Genomic DNA, 19,421 nt, shown 5'->3' with positions numbered 1-19,421 from the left:
CACTACCTTCACTAAACTATCATTATTTAAATTATTATTTTTTTTGTATGTTTATAAATATATTTTATTGCCACCAGGGTTATTGCTGGGACTCAGTGCTGCACTGAGACCACCACTCTTGGTGGCTTTTTTCCTTTCATTTGACAGAACATAGAGAAATTGAGTGCAGAAGGGGAGAGAGAAAGACACCTGCATACTTGCTTCACTACTCATGAAGCTCCCCCAAATGCATATATTTAAAATTATTTTTAAATGCATATGTTTAGTACTTTAGATGATCTATTTGGCATCAGTGTCTGTGCTAGGTGTGTCTACCAGTAGACTATGACATCCTAACTGTGATTTCCCCAATTTAACACTTCTACAATGCACTACTGTCCCACATGAAAAAGCTACTTAATTCATCTTGACTTCATAGGTCAAATAGTGTCTTCAAATTGTCCTGAGGTGAATGATAACTTGAGCAGATCTGAGATGACAAAGGATGGGCAGTAGCATTCACCAAGTTTCTGTAAATGAACCCTTTCTCCAATACCATGATACCAAGTGGTATTCAGTTAGCTGCATATCTACTTTAGTTACAGGAATATTGTGGAGACTCTCAACTCTTTTTTGAATGCTTTGTACTAATCCCACTACACCCACCTCCAACTCAACCTGTCACACTAATTCCCATTGTGTACCTTTGTCTATAGTTTCACATTGGGTTCAGTCTCCATGACAACAGTGACGTGTAAACTGTGCTGTTACTCTACCAGCAGAATGGCTATCTTCTTAAGAGGTGGGATTATCAGACTCCCTGGCAGAGGACTTGAAAGTTTTAGTATGTAATTGGTAAGCTGGTGTGGGTGTTCTCTGTATAGCTGTTACTTGGACAATTTGTTTACTTGAGTAAACAGTAAAAAGCATATGGGAAGACACTTTCTCCGCCAGAGTGTTTCTATGTAAGCATAGTGTGTTATTTCTTGACGTTTAAAGCTCTCTCTTCATTCCATAGGCTAGTTCCTACATGCACGTATCTCAAATTGGATGAAATGATTTTTTTTTATGTAGATGTCTTTGTTCAATGTGGTCACTTCTGCAATGCAGATCTGAAAAAGTAATTCTATAGGGAATGACAATGAAGTGGAGGTGGAACAGTGTCGACAGCACATAAATACATTCCCTTAACCAGTAAGCAGCGTGGTCAAGGCAGCTGAGCATGCAGGGCAGGAAGTCGAAGGAAGCAATCCACACGATCCTCCTTCACTGATTTTCACAATGGTGCTGTGTGCTAATGTACAGACAGGTGCTGGCTTGGATAAACTTTCCACTGAACTTGCAAATAAGCACACCATTTTTCTAGCCCATGAACTGCTATTAGTGGGGAAGTGTGGGCTCATAGAGGGGAAATGAGACAGAGAAAAAGAACTGAAAATCTTTTTCTTATTTTCATTTATTAAACCTTAGAAAGGGGACATTACAAGCAAGCTTTCAAAACAAGAAACTTTAAATAAACATTTGTCTGATATATTTTTGTTTCTACAAAAAAAAAACTGTTACAAGAAATTCATATAGCTCATCTGGAAGTGCAGGTGACAAATCGGCAAATAAGGTGAAAGGAAGATTTTGTGTGCTCAGTTAAACCTTGCACCTATTATAATCCAAACCTTCTGGAACAAACGTCTCTACTAAAGTGTAGTGAGCAATATCCTAGATCCAGTGCTCATGTGTGACAAGTCAGAAGTTTTAATTTACTAATATTCTCAAGCAGAGAGCATAATAACAAGAAGAAAAAAAAAAGGTTTTGTTTCTTTTTTTTTCCCCCAATAAAGAAATTTTGGAACAAATGGATGTCAAGGGAGGAGACGACCACTAGTCTGCAGAGTATGTGAATTTCTGGAATGCTTTACAGACATATGTTTAACGTAGATCATGATTTCACTTGTGGCTTGGGTTGCCAAGTTCTCTTTCTGGACATCTTTTGCTTTGAGAGAATCATAGCATAACTCAGGTTCCTGGAGAGTTTCACCTTCTCCTGCCAGTATGCCAATCTGTCAGGGTTTAGTGCTTGGATGTCAGAGTCAGTGTTGATGAGACTCTGAAGATCTGGGGGAGCATATTACTAAGCTGGTAAAACATTTCCTCAGAAATACTCTGTTAGGGGTAAAAAAAAAGTTTGCATATGTTATCACTGATTAAAAATTTTTTTAAAGTATTTTAAAGTCTGCAACCATTGTAGGTAGGGATTTCAATATGTGGATTCTCCTGTCATGATCAATTTGACTGCATGGTATGGGCAGGGGGTGGTGTTCTGGCTTCACCCTCTGAGAACCAATGCTATTTCTGCACAGTATCTTTCATTACCAGAAAAATCCCTATATGACATCATTGGTAATTAATGTGCCACTAGTTTTGCTGAGTTCCATACAGAGTCACTATCTACTAGTGCCCTTCCTCATGAGCGTGTTAAAATCTACATAACTTAAGTGTGGATTAAAAAAAAAAGTCAAGTTTGATTTGGAGATTAAATTCCTCAAGTTGATAGGTGCTGACATCTTCAACAATAAAGTAGGTACATTTATAGCATTTAAACATGTCTTCTGATTAAAAATAGGAAGTCAGTAGCCTTTTGTTGTTATACTGAGTTAAGGACAGATTGCTTCACTTGATCCGTAAGGAAAATGGTAACAGAGACAAAACTGAGATGAGATCTGCTCAGAAAACATACCTGGGGTACCAGGAATTGCACTGTCCTAGAAATTCCACCATCCCACGAAGCCATTTCCATCATGAAACCTAAAACAGACCCACAGTCTGCTGAATTATGAGTTCTGGTCTTCTAACCCACTGATGGGTTAAAATGAATGACATAAAATGAATTCTCATCATGGGATTTCATGTTCTGACTTGTTAGCTATTGAACTTCCTACTGTAGGAGAGGTTAAGCCAGAAGATAAACCTCTGTAATCTTCAATTCTTCCTGCAGGTGAAGCTGAACTAACCTGTCAACTAATAACTTTCAAGTTAAGTCTATTTAACCTTCATAAAGTTAAGGTAGGTTGCTAAAGATTATTTAAACATATGACACTATTTGCCTTGTAAGAAAACAAAAGACAATAGAGAGAAAACTCTAAGAAGAGTGTCAAGATATCTTGGAATCGCAATGGGACTGGGTTATTTGTAACTGCGAAAAGGCAAATGAAAAAGGTACTTGCAAAAACAATTGCTTGTTTGGTCCTAGGTAGGATGACTTTTGCATTCTTTCTCCTGGGTAGATCTTCAGTATTTGGGAGGCAGCAATGCCATTGCCAGAGAGCAGCTCATACTCACCTTTGACGCACTTAAACACAAGCTCTGCTCTCCTTAAGCACCATGGTATAGTCATTTCCTAAAATACAACAGATCATACAGCGTATGATTAACACCTACAGCCACATTAGTAAAAAATGCACATTCATCACTTATTTTGTGAACAGACTCAGACAAACATTCGGCACTTACAGCTGGATTTTGTTTAGTTTTAGACATATTCTCTTCCTCCAACTTTAGGCTACACTCATGGAGCCTCTGGCACAAAACCTTTTTGCATAACCATTATGCTACCACCACCCCACCCCATTTTTTGATATTTATTTATTTATTCCCTTTTGTTGCCCTTGTTTTATTGTTGTAGTTAATATTGTTGTTATTGATGTCCTTGTTATTGTTGGATAGGACAGAGAGAAATGGAGAAGGGGAAGACAGAGAGAGGGAGAGAAAGATGGACACCTGAAGACCTGCTTCACAGCTTGTGAAGGGACTCCCCTGCAGGTGTTGAGAGCTAGGGGCTTGAACTGGGAACCTTACGCCAGTCCTTGCACTTTGCGCCACCTGAGATTAACCTGCTGCGCTACCACCCAACTCCCTGGATAATTATTTTTAAAGAAAAGCATGTGATGCAGGAACTCCACCTGCTACTTTCAATATGTTAGTATAAATAATTCTATTAAACTGCATAACTGAATAAGAAGTATGTTTAAAAAAATTTTTTTTTTTGCCTCCAGGGTTATTGCTGGGGCTTGGTGCCTGCACTAAGATTCCACTGCTCCTGGAGGCTGTTTTTGCCCTTGTTGTTTATTGTTGTTGTTATTATTGTTGTTATTGCTGTTGGACAGGACAGAGAGAAATCTAGAGAGGAGGAAGACAGAGAGGGGGAGAGAAAGATACCAGCAGACCTGCCTCACTGCTTGTGAATCGACTCCCCCTTGCAGGTGGGGCTCCGGGGCTCGAACCCAGATCCTTCTGCCTGTTCCTGCACTTAGCACCATGTGCACTTAACAGTGCTGCACTACCTCCCAGCCCCCTCAAAATGTTTTTATTGTGTAACATGTCATTTCAAAAGTAAAAGATGACCTGAAACTAATCATTTAAGCTGTAAGAATTCATTATGTTCCCCCCCCTCTCTCTACCTATCTCTCTATTTTTTTTTTACAAAAATCACATTTATGAACTTTTAAAAAATATTTTTATTAGGTGAGCAGTGCACAGGTTAAAAATAAATCACTTGCAGTGCATCCCCCAGCTTCGGTCTTTTCTAAAATTCAGAACCTGACCTTTTATTATTATTATTTTATTTGCCTCCAGGGTTACTGCTGAGGCTTGGTACTAGCAGTAGGAATCCACTGCTCCTTGGGGCCATTTTTCCATCTTTCTGGATAAGACAGAAAGAAATTGAGGGGGGAGGGGAAGATAAGAGAGGAAGAGAGAAAGACACCTGCAGAACTGCTTCACCGACTGTGAAGTAACCCCCCCCCCACACACACAGGTGGAGAGCCTGGAGGTGAAACTGGGATCCTTGAGCAGATCCTTGCGCTTTACACCATGCGCACTTAACCCACTATGCCACTGCCTGCCCCTTTATTAAATTTTTATTATCCTTATTTATTTGACAGATAGCCAGAAATTGAGAGGGTAGGGGGAAATAGAGAGGAAGAGAGACAGAGACCCCTGTAACACTGCTTCACCACTTGCAAAGCTTTCCCCCTGCAGGTGAGGACCGAGGGCTTAAACCCGGGGCCTTGTGCACTGTAACATGTGCTGGAACAGGTGTACCATCATGGCCCTTCCTATTATTCTTTTATAGCCACCCATGTTATCGCTAGGGCTTCGTGTCTGCATGATGAATACTCAGCTCCTAACAGCTAGCTCCTTTCTTTCTTTCCTTCCTTCCTTCCTCCCTCCCTCCCTTCCTTCCTTCCTTCCTCCCTCCCTCCCTTATTTTCTTTCTCTCTCTCTTTCTTTTTCTCCCTTCTCTCCTTTATTTGATAATACAGAGAGACATTGAGAGGGATGGTGGATATAGAAAGGGAGGGAAACAGAGACACCTGCAGCACTGCTTCACTGCTCATGAAGCTTCACTCCTGCAGGTGAGGACAAGGGGCTTGCACCTGTCCTTGTGCATGGTAATGTGTGCACTCTACCAAGCATGCCACTTATTAATATTAAAATTAACTTGAAAATGTCTTCTAAGATGCCCTATTAAGGAGTTTGGTTGGGATCTGAATCTACAGATTAATTCAAGGAGAACAGTACTTAATAGTAACTTGGGTTTTTTTTTCCCCCATTTTTCTTGGCCTTGCTGTTATTATTGTTATTGCTATTGTTGAATAAGAGAGAAATTGAGAGAGGGGAAGACAGAAGGGGAGAGAATGATAGACAGCGGCAGACCTCCTTCACCACCTGTGAAGCGACCCCCCTGCAGGTGGGGAGCTGGGGGCTCAAACTGGGATCCTTAAGCCAGTCCTTGCGCTTTGTGCCATGTGCGCTTACACCACTGTGCTACTGCCCAGCCCCCAATAGTATCTTAACAGTACTGAGTTTTCAAATCTGTGTGTGTGGGGGAATCCACTTATTTTGAGATTTTTTTTCAGTATCTAGGATCTCAGTTTTGTAGTTACTAAGCCATTTCTTAGCATCTTTTTACTTCAAGTCATTTAAAACTTGTTTCTATGTTCAAATACATCAGTCAACTATTTTATGCTCTGTGCCTCTTAATTCCAGGGTTTCTAGAGCTTCTGAGCTTATGTCGGACTGTTTGTCCTGCTTCTCATTAATGGTGCTTCATTTCCTTAGAAGTTGACTTGATTTAAGAGAGAGAGAAAATGTGTGAGAGACAGACCAGAGCTTGGATCCAGCATATGACGTGTCTGAGGTTCAAACCCCAGGGCTCACACATGGAAATGCTGCATTCTTTCTGTTAAGCTACTTCCCATAACAATAAAAAGTGCATGTTTTTTATTTTTTATTGAAGGGTTACTGGCTTACATATGGTTGTTGCCATCTGGGCACATCAGTACCCGAGGACCATTTTCACTCCTTCCCAACCTCGCCCTGCACAAAGTCAATGAAGGGACACTCACCAAGTCAGCAACAAACAAAACAAAATGACTCCACCCCAAACTGCAGAGGCTATGAACAGAATATTCACCAGAGAAGAGATCCAAAAAGCCAACAGAAATATGAAAAAGTCATTGTCAGAGAAATGCAAATAATGGCAATAAATGAGAATATACACATACATCAGAAAGGATAGTAACAACAAATGTTGGAGAGGCTGCAGGGATAAAGAAACATTGCACTGCTGGTGGGAATGTAAATTGTAAATGCCTCCCACATCTCTCACACGACCAATCGCTTCCTCTATGTATTGGGTAATGGGCTCATACAACTACATCAAATATAAGTATTTAAGTGTATATATAAACACTTTAAAGGCATACATAGACATCTTAAGGGCAAGAATAATTGAATGATTTATCTCCTAATATGTAGGTGAATCTATTATCAGACTTGTTATTTCCAATTCTAGTGATTATAACAGATTCTGTGTTTACTCTGCAAATCCTAACCCTACCCCAAGCTTGTCAGATAAGGGAGACTTCATATGAGTCTGAAGGGCCTGTTGACTACTATCTGTGTTTACCTTGATACAGCCCACACTCCTTGAGTCTGGAGATAGAACTACAAAGATAACAAAGAATTTATGACATGTCTGGTTCTTTATAACTCAGGGGTTCTCTAACAGGCATCACATAAAATGAATTCTTTTTTTTTAAATTTTTAAAAGTTATTTATTTTCCCTTTTGTTGCCCTTATTGTCTTTTTATTGTTGTTGTAGTTATTATTGTTGTTGTCGTTGTTAGATAGGAGAGAGGAGAGGAAGACAGAGAAGGGGAGAGAAAGATAGACACCTGCAGACCCGCTTCACCACTTGTGAAGGGACTCTCCTGTAGGTGGGGAGCCGGGGTTCAAACTGGGATCCTCACGCAGGTCCTTGTGCTTTGCGCCATGTGCACTTAACCTGCTGCGCTACCGCCGGACTCCCACATAGAATGAATTCTAAACCTCTGAAACTGAGATAATGAGTGACTGACTGACTGGGTAGAGGCAGAGAAACAGAGAAAAGGGGAAGGGAGAGAGACAACTGTAGCACAGCTTCACCACTCGTGAAGCTTTCCTCCTGCAGGTGTGGGGGCTTGAACCTGGGTCCTTGTGTATTGCAACATGTGCACTCAACCAGGCATACCAGCACCCAGCTTCCCTGATATGACAATTTCAATTTTGATTATAACTGCAGGCAAATCTTCCATGGTAAAGTGAGAATTGGGTTTGCCATTGCCTGACTGTCGTATGCTTTACATTGGTTTGTTCTAGCCCTCCCCCCCCCCCCCCCCCCCCGCCAAGAGTATTGGATGAGTCCTGCTAATTTTGCGGGCCCGCTTGGCCCCGCCCAAAAGGAACCCCGGGAGAGGGTTCCTGAGTTGGAGAGTGCCGGAGTTCCTGAGTTCAAGAGTTTCAGGGTTACAGAGTAAGAGAGAGTTCCAGTGTGTCAGAGTTTCAGAGGGTTCCTGAGTCCGAGAGTTCCTGAGTCCAAGAGTTCCTGAGTTCCAGAGTAAAAGAAAGAGTGCTTGTGCCGCTGCAAAGAGACAGCAGGGTTCTGTTTGGTGATTAGTTTGTCTTAGTTTATGAATCGTGGTTCCTGAATAAAGAAATACAGCTTCCCTGCCCAGCCGTGTGTCCACGAGTCTCTGTTCACCACTGCGAAGCTAACCCGCCCGGCTAGAGCTTAAGAATTTTAACAACAAATGGTGCCCACGTGGACCTGACCTGCTCATCTTTCAGATAAGTAAAGACAATTTGGCTACCTATGCACGATGGCCTTCTCTTCTGCTTGTGAAGAGATCTCCAAAGGCCTCTGCTCTTTCTTCACGAGACTGTTTTGCTGCTTCTGGAACATTTATCTCTGGACCACTCTGTGGTTTCCACTCACTCGGGCGAACTCAGAACAGCCAGCAGGAAGAGCCAGCGGGCGGGAGGCGAGGCGCGGAGCTGCTGTTTCCACCTGGTTAAACAGCCAGCCAGCCGGCTGCGCCCAGACAACCCCGCGCACCGCGCCCGCAGCCCCGCAGCCCTGCAGCCCGCAGGAGACTGACACCAGCCCGCAGGAGCCCGACGCCAGCACGCAGGAGCCCAATGCCAACATGCTGGAGCCCGAAGCCAACACGCTGGAGCCCGAAGCCAACACGCTAGAGCCCGATGCCAATATGCTAGAGCCCGAGGCCAGCCCACAGGAGCCAGATCTCCACCGCGTGGTGCAGGGCACTGGACGCGTGATCCCTCCACACTGCTCGGCCACTGCGAGCAGGGCAGCAGACATGGCAGGGCCATGGGGCAGGGCCGCAGCGGCCTATCATGGCCGCCACCCCTGGGCACCTAGGCTCATGCCTTCTACAAAGATGGCCTGCCTGCCCTCTTTCTATGAATTCTGGAACCATCCCGGGCCTCCCGGACCCCTGGGCTCCCTGCCGAATCTGGGCACACGAGATCTCCAGCTGCCGGTCCGGTCTGAAGGCAGACAAGCTGGAGTACGCAGAGATTTGAGCAGAGATCGCAACCTGCAATTCCTAGAAGTGGAGCTGCGCGGGAAGCCACCTCCGGATGGTAAACCCCCGCCCCAACAACTAAGACAGTACATATCTAAATTCGTGTTTAAAATGACATGCCTTCGTAACAAAGGTTTCTCTCCTTGTGTATTAATGACCATGTTTATGTATATGTTTAAAGTTTGGTAAACAGTAGCTTTAAGGCTAAATTCTTACTAGTCAAAGTTAAATGAAAAAGGTTTTCAACGTAATTCTCATAAAGATAAAAATTAACTTACATTTAAAGTCTGAGGTAAAAATTAGTTAACACTCAATATATTTAAACTAAGTTGGTCTAAACAAAAGGTTAAATAGACTTGTTGATATGTAAAACACTACCTTCTCTATTAGAAATGGTAGATCGCACAATGGCTATGCTAATTATTCTCATGCCTGAGGTTTCCTCTCCGGCCCACACCTAGGGTGTGTCTCCATCTTGAATAGGTGTAACAAAAGGTTAAAAGACATTGTTGATATGTAAAAGTCTCAAATTCCTTCACTATTAAAAACGTTGGATCGTACAGTAGATATGCTAATAACAAGTTTTGTTTCATAGTAAATAAGTTGCAGCCAGCTGCCTGTGGGACTCTAGGCCGTTCCCCGCCCCCATGCAATTGCCCGTCGAGGCAAGTAGCCCCCCAGAGGCAAGAAATGTTTTTTTTTTTTTCTTTCAGATATGGCCCCCTCAGGCCTTCCCTTGGCAACATGCTGGTTTTTGTTATATATGTTTCTGTTCACCCCACACCCTTGATACTATAGTCATTTAGTTAAAAAGAAAAGGGAGAATTGTCGTATGCTTTACATTGGTTTGTTTTACCCCCCCCCCCCCCCGCCAAGAGAATTGGATCAGTCCTGTTAATTTCGCGGGCCTGCTTGGCCCCGCCCGAAGGAACCCCAGGAGAGGGTTCCTGAGTTGGAGAGTGCCAGAGTTCCTGAGTTCCTGAGTTCGAGAGTTTCAGGGTTACAGAGTAAGAGAGAGTTCCAGTGTGCCAGAGTTTCAGAGGGCTCTCAAGTACGAGAGTTTCAGAGTTCCAGAGTTGGAGGGTTCCTGAGTTCAAGAGTAAGAGAGAGAGTGCTTGTGCCGCCGCAAAGAGACAGCAGAGTTCTGTTTGGTGATTAGTTTGTCTTAGTTTGTGAATCGTTGTTCGTGAATAAAGAAATACAGCTTCCCTGCCCAGCTGTTGTCTCTGTGTCTCTATTACCCGCCCGTGAAGCAAGCCAGCCGGCAAGAGCCTCCGAAATTTTAACAACACCTGACCCCCTTATGTGTGTACTTTTCTTCATGTATGCTGTACTTGAATAATAAAGTTAAAACAAACATTTTTGTCAGCCACAACAGTTGCAATAACTAAAACCCCTAAGACCCAAGTTATTCAATGAGTTAATAGTGAAAATAAAAGGAAGTCAGGAACTTAGGATTCTTAATTTCCCGCTTTACCCTACCCACATCTATTAGTTTGTAGTTGTTCAACTGTGACAGGATTTTCAGATCAATAATCTACAGAAATAAAACTGTTATCAGTATGACTTTCTTCATGCTCCTGGAATTTGTTTTTCTTTTTTTACTAGCAATTTCTACAGCTCTTTTTGTCTTTTACAGGACATGACCTGGCATTATTATCATCTTATACACACGATAATGTGGTGAGGTCTAGAAAGTCTGCTTGAACGATACCTATAGAAGCTTGCGCTAAAACTAAAACAAGGATTGTGTCTGTATCCTGTGTGGTGTTGTCTGCGTTTTTAGAATCAACTTCTTGACCTGAAAGGATGTTTACATGTAACAAACGGGAGGACCGTAGCTCAATATACTTTTCTGAATTAAAATGGACATAAGGAAACAAACTTAATGTTCTGCAGCTGGCGGTCCCAATTTAAAATATGAACCTTTTGTATCATTGTGGGAGAGGGAATGCTGGTAGTATCAGATGTCTGGAAGTAAATTCAAACCTAGTGACTTTTGGAAACACTGTTTTTGAGGTTGTTTCCCACCTACATATGCCCATTTTTATAAACTGGTTAACCAGGAGTCCAGCTGCAGGAAGGTTTGAATGTTTCTTTGTGGCTGGAATTCATCACAAACTTTCTTAGTTTCTCCTCAAAGACCCTTTTATAGATGGACTAGTTAGTGATGATAACTTAACAATGGCTAAAAATTCTTGGTGGAACTTAAACTTTATAAAGCTACAGTGGGAAAGAAAAAAACAACAACATGTTTTTCAGTCTTTTCCTGATACCATATTAGGTATGACCAAAGCTGAGAAGTAGACAGAAGAAGGAACTAGGAAGAGTGATACGTCATATGCCTGGTGAAAGCAAGTGGGGGATAATTTTAAGTCATCTTACCTTCTGTGAAATTGATCTGTGTGTGCCTACTTCTATGGGGCACTGTGTTTAAAATAAGGCTCCCTGATATGACGAGTTTAAGTGGAGACTCAATCTAAAAAGTGATTGTACAAAGTCTCTTACACTACATTTTTCAGCTTGGTCTTTCATATAGCTTTCGTTTAGGGTATAACTTTTAATTATCACACCTTTATCCTGACTAAGACAATTTGCACTTGCCAACTGGTTGTTTTGCTTTTTAAAAATGCTATCTCCAAACATGCTGGCACCAAGTTACTGATATGACTCCTCTATCACCAGACTGACCACTGGCTCTCTTGGGACCTGCCGAAGCCCATTTATTCTAAGGATTCTTTTTTTTTTTTTTTTAATTTTTTTGCATTATCTTTATTTATTTATTGGATAGATAGCCAGAAATCAAGAGGAAAGGGAGTGACAGAGAGGGGGAGAAACAGAGAGACACCTGCAGCACTGTTTTACCACTTGGAAAGCTTTCCCCCTGCAGGTAGGAACTGGGGGCTCGAACCTGGGTCCCTGAGCACTGTAACATGTGTGCTCAACCAGGTGCACCACCACCCAGCCCCTTGTTCTAAGGATTCTATGTTCCTTCAGACTGTCCGAAGTTAAATTATGTGTCTCTGTGTTTTAGTTTATCTGACATTTAAGTACATGCTATTTTTTTCTTTCTTTCTTTATTGTGGAGGGTTAAGGGGTTATAGTACTCTTCTGACTACTTACCTCTGACATATCATGCACCAGCAAGAGAGGGATGCTTATTGTTGTGATGTCGTGGGTACAGCAAACCTTGAGTATATTGCGGAGTCCCATGATGGCAGGGTCTCGAGCTGTGATGTTTCCTGATTTCACATTGTCATCCACACAGAGATGGAAAGCCACATGGATTTCTGAGAGATTAGAATGTCTTGTAATGTAAAATTCTCCTGTCAACAACAAATACAACCATGACTATCAAGTGCATGGATCATATATCCCAACAGGGTTTATAAATGTCTGAGATGGGTCATTGATGGGATGAACTGGTCTAGATTTGTCATGAAACTATAATGGGCTCTGGAAGCAATTATGATGACTGGGTCTTCATTATTTGGTTGGAAAATGAGAGACAGGCTTGTGAATTGGTATTAAGGGAGGAGTCATCACTATTTTGAAATATATGCTCAAGATATATAAGATATATAAAATATAAGGTCAACTTAAATCACATTTAACATTTTACTTGAATAGATCTTCTCCATAAATCTGCTTTCCCCCATCTCAAGGCCCAATTTTTGTCTAGCTAGTTGATCTCGACAGAAACATAAAAGTTATCTTCCAGTTTTTAACATCTTTGCCTCTTTCCCCATCCAATTAGCCACCAATTTTCAATGCTAACTCCAACAGCCTCAGTCTTGACATTCTATTTGTTATCTTATCACCTGTATTCCCGTCACCACCATCTCTCACCTAGGTTTTATTATAACCCTTTGACCTCTGACCCTCTCCTTATTCACCTATAATCTATATACACATCAATCAAAATGATTTGAACTTAACTCAGACTGTGTCAATCTCTTATTTAAAATCAGCTACTATCCTTAAAAAAGAATTCAAGAGGGGGCTGGGTGATAGTGCAGTGGGTTACGTGCACATGGTGCAAAGCACAAGGACCAGAGTAAGGATCCTGGTTCGAGCCCTCAGCTCCCCACCTGCAGGGTAGTTGCTTCACAAGTGGTGAAGCAGGTCTGCAGGTGTCTATCTTTCTCTCTCCCTCTGTTTTCCCCCTCTCTCGATTTATCTCTGTCCTATCCAACAACAACAGCAATGGCAAAATAACAATAATAACAACAACAACAACAACAAAGGTGATAAAAATGGGAAAAATGGCCTCTAGGAGCAGTGGATAGGTAGTGCTGGCACTGAGGCCCAGCACTAACCCTGGAGGGAAAAGAAAAGAAAAGAAAAGAAAAGAAAAGAAAAGAAAAGAAGAGAAAAGAATTCAAGTGCTTTACTGAAGTCTGTAAGGCGTGTATGATCTGGGCTTGGGCTGTGCCTATATATTTAATGTTTACTTGTCTCTTCTCTCCTTTTTTGCTCGGCTCTTCAAACAGAGAGCTTTTTCTCATTTCAGGGCTGTTGTCTGAATGGCTGTCTCAAGATTCCCAGAAGGCTGACTTCTTTTATCAATCACTTGTCAGGTCAAAGGTTTGAATCCTTTGATAAAGGATGCCCACAACACCTTATTTTTCCCTATTCTATTTTCTTTTCTTATTTTTGAGAGATCACTATTTCTACTCCATGGTGGTAGAAACTGTGTCTATCTTGTTTAATACTCTATTTCGAGCATAATGAAAAGTACTTGGTACATATAAGTACTCAATAAATCTTCAAACACTTCATTTTTTATGTAGCCATGCTAATCAAGAAATGCTTTGTTAATTCTTATATGCTGTAGTTTGTTTTATCTCATTTAAAAAAAAAAAATATATATATATATTTAAAATTTTTATTTATTTTCCCTTTTGTTGCCCTTGTTGTTTTTATTGTTGTTGTTAGCTATTATTGTTGTCAGATAGGACAGAGAGAAATGGAGAGAGGATGGGAAGACAGAGAGGGGGAGAGACAGACAGACACCTACAGACCTGCTTCACTGCCTGTAAAGTGATTCCTCTGCAGGTGGGGAGCTGGGAGCTCGAATCCTTATGCCAGTCCTTGTGCTTCACACCATGTGTGCTTAACCCGCTGCACTACCGCCCAACTCCCTTGTTTTATCTCATTTTATAAATAAAAGTGTGACTCTCTCCCAAGACAATAACTAGGATCCATCTGCAGATCAGATTTCAGGCTTGGGGGAAAAAATTAGTATAACCACAGGCCCTTTGGAATATAACTAAAATATGCCTACTAGCTATCTACAGAACAGAGATCCACCCCAACTCTTCATCTGCAGTACTACAGCCTTTAGGTTCATGATTAGTCAACAACTTGTTTGACTTTATATGTTAACTCTTGTTTTAGCCACCAGGTTCTAGATGCTAGCATGATGCCAATCAGACTTCCCTGGACAGACGACCCCACCAGTGTGTCCTAGACTTCTGATTCCCCAGAACCCTGCCCCACTAGGGAAAGAGAGAGGCAGGCTGGGAGTATGGTTGACCTGTCAACGCCCATGTTCAGTGGGGAAGCAATTATAGAAGCCAGACCTTCCACCTTCTGCATCCCACAATGACCTTGGGTCCATACTCCCAGAGGGTTAAAAAATAGGAAAGCTATCAGGGGAGGGGATGGGATACAGAGTTCTGGTGGTGGGAATTGTATGGAGTTGTACCCTTCTTATCCTATGGTTTTGTCAGTGTTTCCTTTTTATAAATAAATTAAAAAAAGCATGACTCACTGTAAATTCTAAACTATCTTTTTTAGGAAAGCTTTGGTCTAAGAAACAGTCCCCCATTACCAACCCTTCTCTGCACCAAATGTTGCTCATTTATGCTTCAAAGTCATTACTCTATGGTCTTACCTATATTTAAAATTAAATAATATAAAGCTGGTAAGGAGTTTTTAGTTTTAATTTAGCTCGGTTTAGATTGTGCTGGTTCAGTATGAATAAAGAGATACCGCGTACAGCTTAAAAAAAAAAAAGCTGGTAAAATAATTCATCTGAATAGTATGCCTGCTTTGCCATGTGTGCAGCCTAGGTTTGAGCCAGGCCCCCACAACACTGGTGATGTGGTATTAGTATTTGGTATTATTTCTGCCCCCCCCCCCCCCAGCTTGAAAAAGTCAGCCTGTAGTGGTGAAGGCCCAGTAAAAACCAAAAAGAAATTACATAATATAGTTTAGAGCAGTGTTTATGTGTTTCCAGTTACCAGTGTACATAAGCTGTACTCATGGATACCACTGACAGGTCCTGGGCAAAGGAACTTTATCTTTAATTTAACATAAGAGACTTAAATAAACAGGAAAATAAATTTAGAAAGGGATAGAGAAATATCAAAATAAACCAGACAAAGCAAAAATGGGAAAAATTATCTGGTAAGGAATAGTAGTTATCTTTTCTCTGGAAGGTAACAGAAGACATGGAGGGCTGCTTATCAGAAACCTGAGGTGACATTCTTCTGGACCCCATAAAGTAAATCAATCACCTCCGAGCCTCTAACTGATCATTCAGATGATGGAAGGCATAGCATTAATTTAAACATGAGCTGTGGTCCACTAAGCAGGGAGGCAGAATGACTTAATGAAACAGTCATGTGCTCCTAATCCCCACGCTGGCACTGCTTTCTTTGACCTCAGATGACTTGCCACTTGGCCTTATTTTTTCCTATTAGTAAAATGGAGATTATGGAGCTGGCAGTGGCAACCAAAATAATAAGCTTGGTAAAAGGACTTCCTTGGGTGTTAAGCAGATCTGGTTTCTAGTACTTCTTTGCTGAGTGATCTTGAGTGAATCAACTCATTTATAGATCTGGTGACTTTATGTACCTAATGAGAAAGTAATGCCTGGATGCTCATAAAGCTGCTGAGAAAATAAGATGATATAAACTATATATACTGGAAGTGATGACAAAGCAGTCAACAAGTCAAAAAATTATAAATAAAACTTTTCCTGTGTAACCTAAACCTTTAAGAGAATTCATGATTTGGACGTGTGTGTGTGTGTGTGTGTGTGTGTGTGTAATTTTTTAGTTCTTTATTGGGGGATTAATGGTTTAGTCAGCAGTGAAATACAATAGCTTGTACATGCATAACATTTCCACGTAACAACACAAACCCCACTAGGTCCTCCTCTGCCATCATGTTCCAGGGCCTGAACCCTCCTCCCAGCCCCACCCCAGTCTTTTACTTTGGTGCAATACACTACACACACACACACACACACACACATATAATTTTTTATCACCTTCTGTAAAATACTTAGTTGTATAGGAATTTCACTAAGTATAAATTCAGGTACTATCAAAATACCTAATAAATGCAGACTTATGAAATGTATGTCCTATTGATAAGACTTGTGGTAGAAGTTAAGATGCCAATCTATATGCCTTTAGCAAAAAGGAACATGGGAGGAAATAAAAAGAGCCATGAGAAGTTAAGTTTTAAAAAGTAAGTCATCCGTACTTCCACAATAGATTATGAGACTGGCACATTTTAAGAAAACCACAAAATACAGAAGATCTACATTATGAATCTATGAACAGAAATACAATAAATCCTGTCTCAATGCCAGTATTTTTAGATAGAGAAAACAGTTTCCTGTTGTAAAAGGTGGAGGAAGCAGAGTGTGGTGATGTAATTCTACCTCTACCATTACCTACTATAAGATAGGCTACATGAAGGTGGAAGGCGATGTGGAAGCTGATGACCACCAGCTAAGCACCTCAGATGAACAAGATGGATATCAGGAATGGGTACGTTATTTACTGAGACTAAATTGAATGTCACCCTCGTGGAGAAAAGTCTGGAGAAGGAAGTATGAGGAAACAACCAAGATTATTTATGAAGCTACAAAATTTACCATTTGTTTAACAGGCAAATTTATGGGGAAATGGAATTAAGCTCTGAAATCAGATGACAATTACTGTTTAAAAGCTTAACTGTTCAGGTCTCTACGTACTTCTACTTATATTTGAGAGTAAAAATTATTTCTTGGTTTAGTAAGACAATATATTAACTATGAAATTTGAAATAGCAAATAGTGATAAAAACTTGGGCAATCACTTGAGTAATCTTTCTTGTTTCAATCCAGAGAACATCAATGTTGGTATAAAAATAAAGATATAAATTGAAGAACAATTGCGAGCTTAATATATATGTAATACATATTAATACACGTGTTATATTAATATTAATATATGTATATGTGTAAATATCTCCATTTCAAAGTGAACATTGATAATGGTTTATAATGTACACCGTAAAAATTTGCTTCATATCAATGATAGCAGGGAGAGGACTAAAGTAAAATTAAAATTTGAAATAAAATAACACATACCAGGTAAAATGTTCAAATAGTTTCTCTCAGCACTTTTAGTTTTGTCATCATTTGCTCCATTTCGGCTTCCGGAATCTTTAGTATGATAATGCAACATGAGAGAAATAACAAGGCATGAAAACATGTTGTTTTAACTGCTACTCAAGCAATCACAATGCAATATTTAACCAAGCATCTCAAAGTTCCAGGCATTATGATACATGTTTTACATAATGGTCTCATCTAATTTCTTTTTGTTGTTGTTGCTTTATAGTGCGATCACTGACATATGTATACAATTCCATTATGTAACAGGCCCCCAGAGTTTCTTCCTAGTCTCCCTCCTACTCCCTCATCTCATTTTTCTAGCCCTACCCCCAGCCATAATCTAATAAGTAAGTTTATTAGTATTTTCATTTTATATGTGAGGAAACAGATACCCAGATAGATTAACCAACCATGGATAAACAGGTAAGTGGTGGAACCTGGCCATGAACCCACATACTCAGATTTCAAATACTATGATCTTAACTACATGAGTCTTGCCAGTGCCCTATTTTTTTTTTTCTTGGAAGGCTCAGAACACTAAGGTAATGACACACAAAATACCTTCATTAGATAGCTGTAGTGGGGCCATTTTTATTTTTAGAATCTGAGTCACTGCTGTTGATATCACTTGTTCAGGACTACGAGCAAAGGGTTAATGGCACCAGAAGACACCTGGCACTTAGCCTGGTCCTGAAATTGGTCATTTTGTATCCGACACTATATATGATTTATTTCAAATAGCTATGAGGCTATTTCACTTATTACCCACTTTAAACAAGTTTTATTTCAGGAGGCCGGTTGGTGGTGTACCTGGTAGAGCACACCTTACCACGCACAAGGACCAGGGTTCAAGCCCCTGGTCCCTACCTGCAGGGGAGAAGTTCCATGAGTGGTGAAGCAGTGTGACAGGTGTCTCTCTGTTTCTCTTCCTTTTTATCTTCCCCTTCTTCTCAACTTATGGCTGTCTCTAGCCAATAAATAAATAGAGGTAATAAAATATTTTAAGAAGTTTTATTTCATATAAGAGAGAGAAGTCAGAACAGCACTCCAGGTTGCAGCAATGGCTACTGAGTCAGGAGCCTTAGGCATGCCAGACCAGTACTTTACCAACTGAGCTATCTCCTGGTGCTGAGACCATTAAAAAAGAATACCCTTTATTCAGATATTCAGTTTATTTTTCTTTTGAGAAGGCATAACTTAAGATTGGAGAGGGTTCCTGAGGTAGGGCAAATGCCTTGCTGTGTGTGCAGCCCAGACCTGAGGCCTGGCACCATGTAGGCGCTACTGCTGTTATTCTCTCTCCCAAGTTATCTGAATGGACAAGTGAGTGGCCTGAATGCAGGGAAATTGTGTACAAGAGGCTCTGGCTCTGAAAAAAGAAAAAGAAGAAGGCAATTATTTAGAAGGATAAATGCTAACAAAATAAGATATCACAGTTTACTATATCACTGTGGATGAAAATAAATTTACAAATGCATAGGGGTCCGGCGGTAGCACAGTGGGTTAAGCGCATGTGGCACAAAGCGCAAGGACCGGCTAGGGATCCCGGTTCGAGCCTCCCGCTCCCCACCTGTAGGGGAGTTGCTTCACAGGCGGTGAAGTGGGTCTGCAGGTGTCTACATCTTTCTCTCCTCCTCTCTGTCTTCCCCTCCTCTCTCCATTTCTCTCTGTCCTGTCCAACAACAACACCATCAATAACAGCAACAATAATAACTACAATAGTGATAAAACAACCAGGGCAACAAAAGGGGAAAAATGGCCTCCAGGAGCAATGGATTTGTGGTGCAGGCACCGAGCCCCAGCAATAACCCTGGAGGCAAAAAAAAAAAAAAATACAAATGCACATATACTCTGATAAAAAATTATCTGAACTTTATAAGCATTCTCTCAGAACTCAAAAGTGTAGAATACTAGCACTCAAAGTGGCTGCACTTGGGAGGGTGTATGCATTTATTTCAAATGACTAAGGAACTTTATGGAACTCCCACCTTCATCCATTTGGTGTTGGGCATGGTGTGGTAGCAAACACTTAGTATTTACTTATTTAATTCATTTACTTTTATCAGTTTTTAAAAAATATTTTTATTTATTATTGGATAGAGACAGAGAGAAATTAA

At 40.8% G+C, this 19,421-nt stretch overlaps 1 protein-coding gene across 3 annotated transcripts in view; it reads right to left on the bottom strand.

The window, feature by feature from the left end:
• Positions 1 to 1,417: 1,417 nt before the first annotated feature.
• Positions 1,418 to 19,421, bottom strand: part of C4H12orf4 (chromosome 4 C12orf4 homolog) — a 45,150-nt gene continuing 27,146 nt past the window's right edge. For 2 of the 3 annotated variants that reach the window (XM_016189634.2, XM_016189633.2), the window contains exons 10-14: positions 17,278 to 17,352; positions 12,027 to 12,229; positions 3,313 to 3,370; positions 2,711 to 2,778; positions 1,418 to 2,136 (exon numbers count right to left, since the gene is read on the bottom strand). In XM_016189634.2, the coding sequence (XP_016045120.2) occupies positions 2,044 to 2,136; positions 2,711 to 2,778; positions 3,313 to 3,370; positions 12,027 to 12,229; positions 17,278 to 17,352 (497 nt within the window). In that variant the 3' untranslated portion in view covers positions 1,418 to 2,043. The remainder of the gene's footprint in view (positions 2,137 to 2,710; positions 2,779 to 3,312; positions 3,371 to 12,026; positions 12,230 to 17,277; positions 17,353 to 19,421) is intronic. The other variant, XM_060190254.1, reaches the window with a different exon arrangement.

This window comes from Erinaceus europaeus, chromosome 4 (genome assembly GCF_950295315.1).
Source record: "Erinaceus europaeus chromosome 4, mEriEur2.1, whole genome shotgun sequence".
Taxonomy (NCBI): Eukaryota; Metazoa; Chordata; class Mammalia; order Eulipotyphla; family Erinaceidae; genus Erinaceus; species Erinaceus europaeus.
The sequence above is the reverse complement of the archived record's forward strand: the minus strand, read 5'-3'. Positions and strand labels throughout refer to the sequence as shown.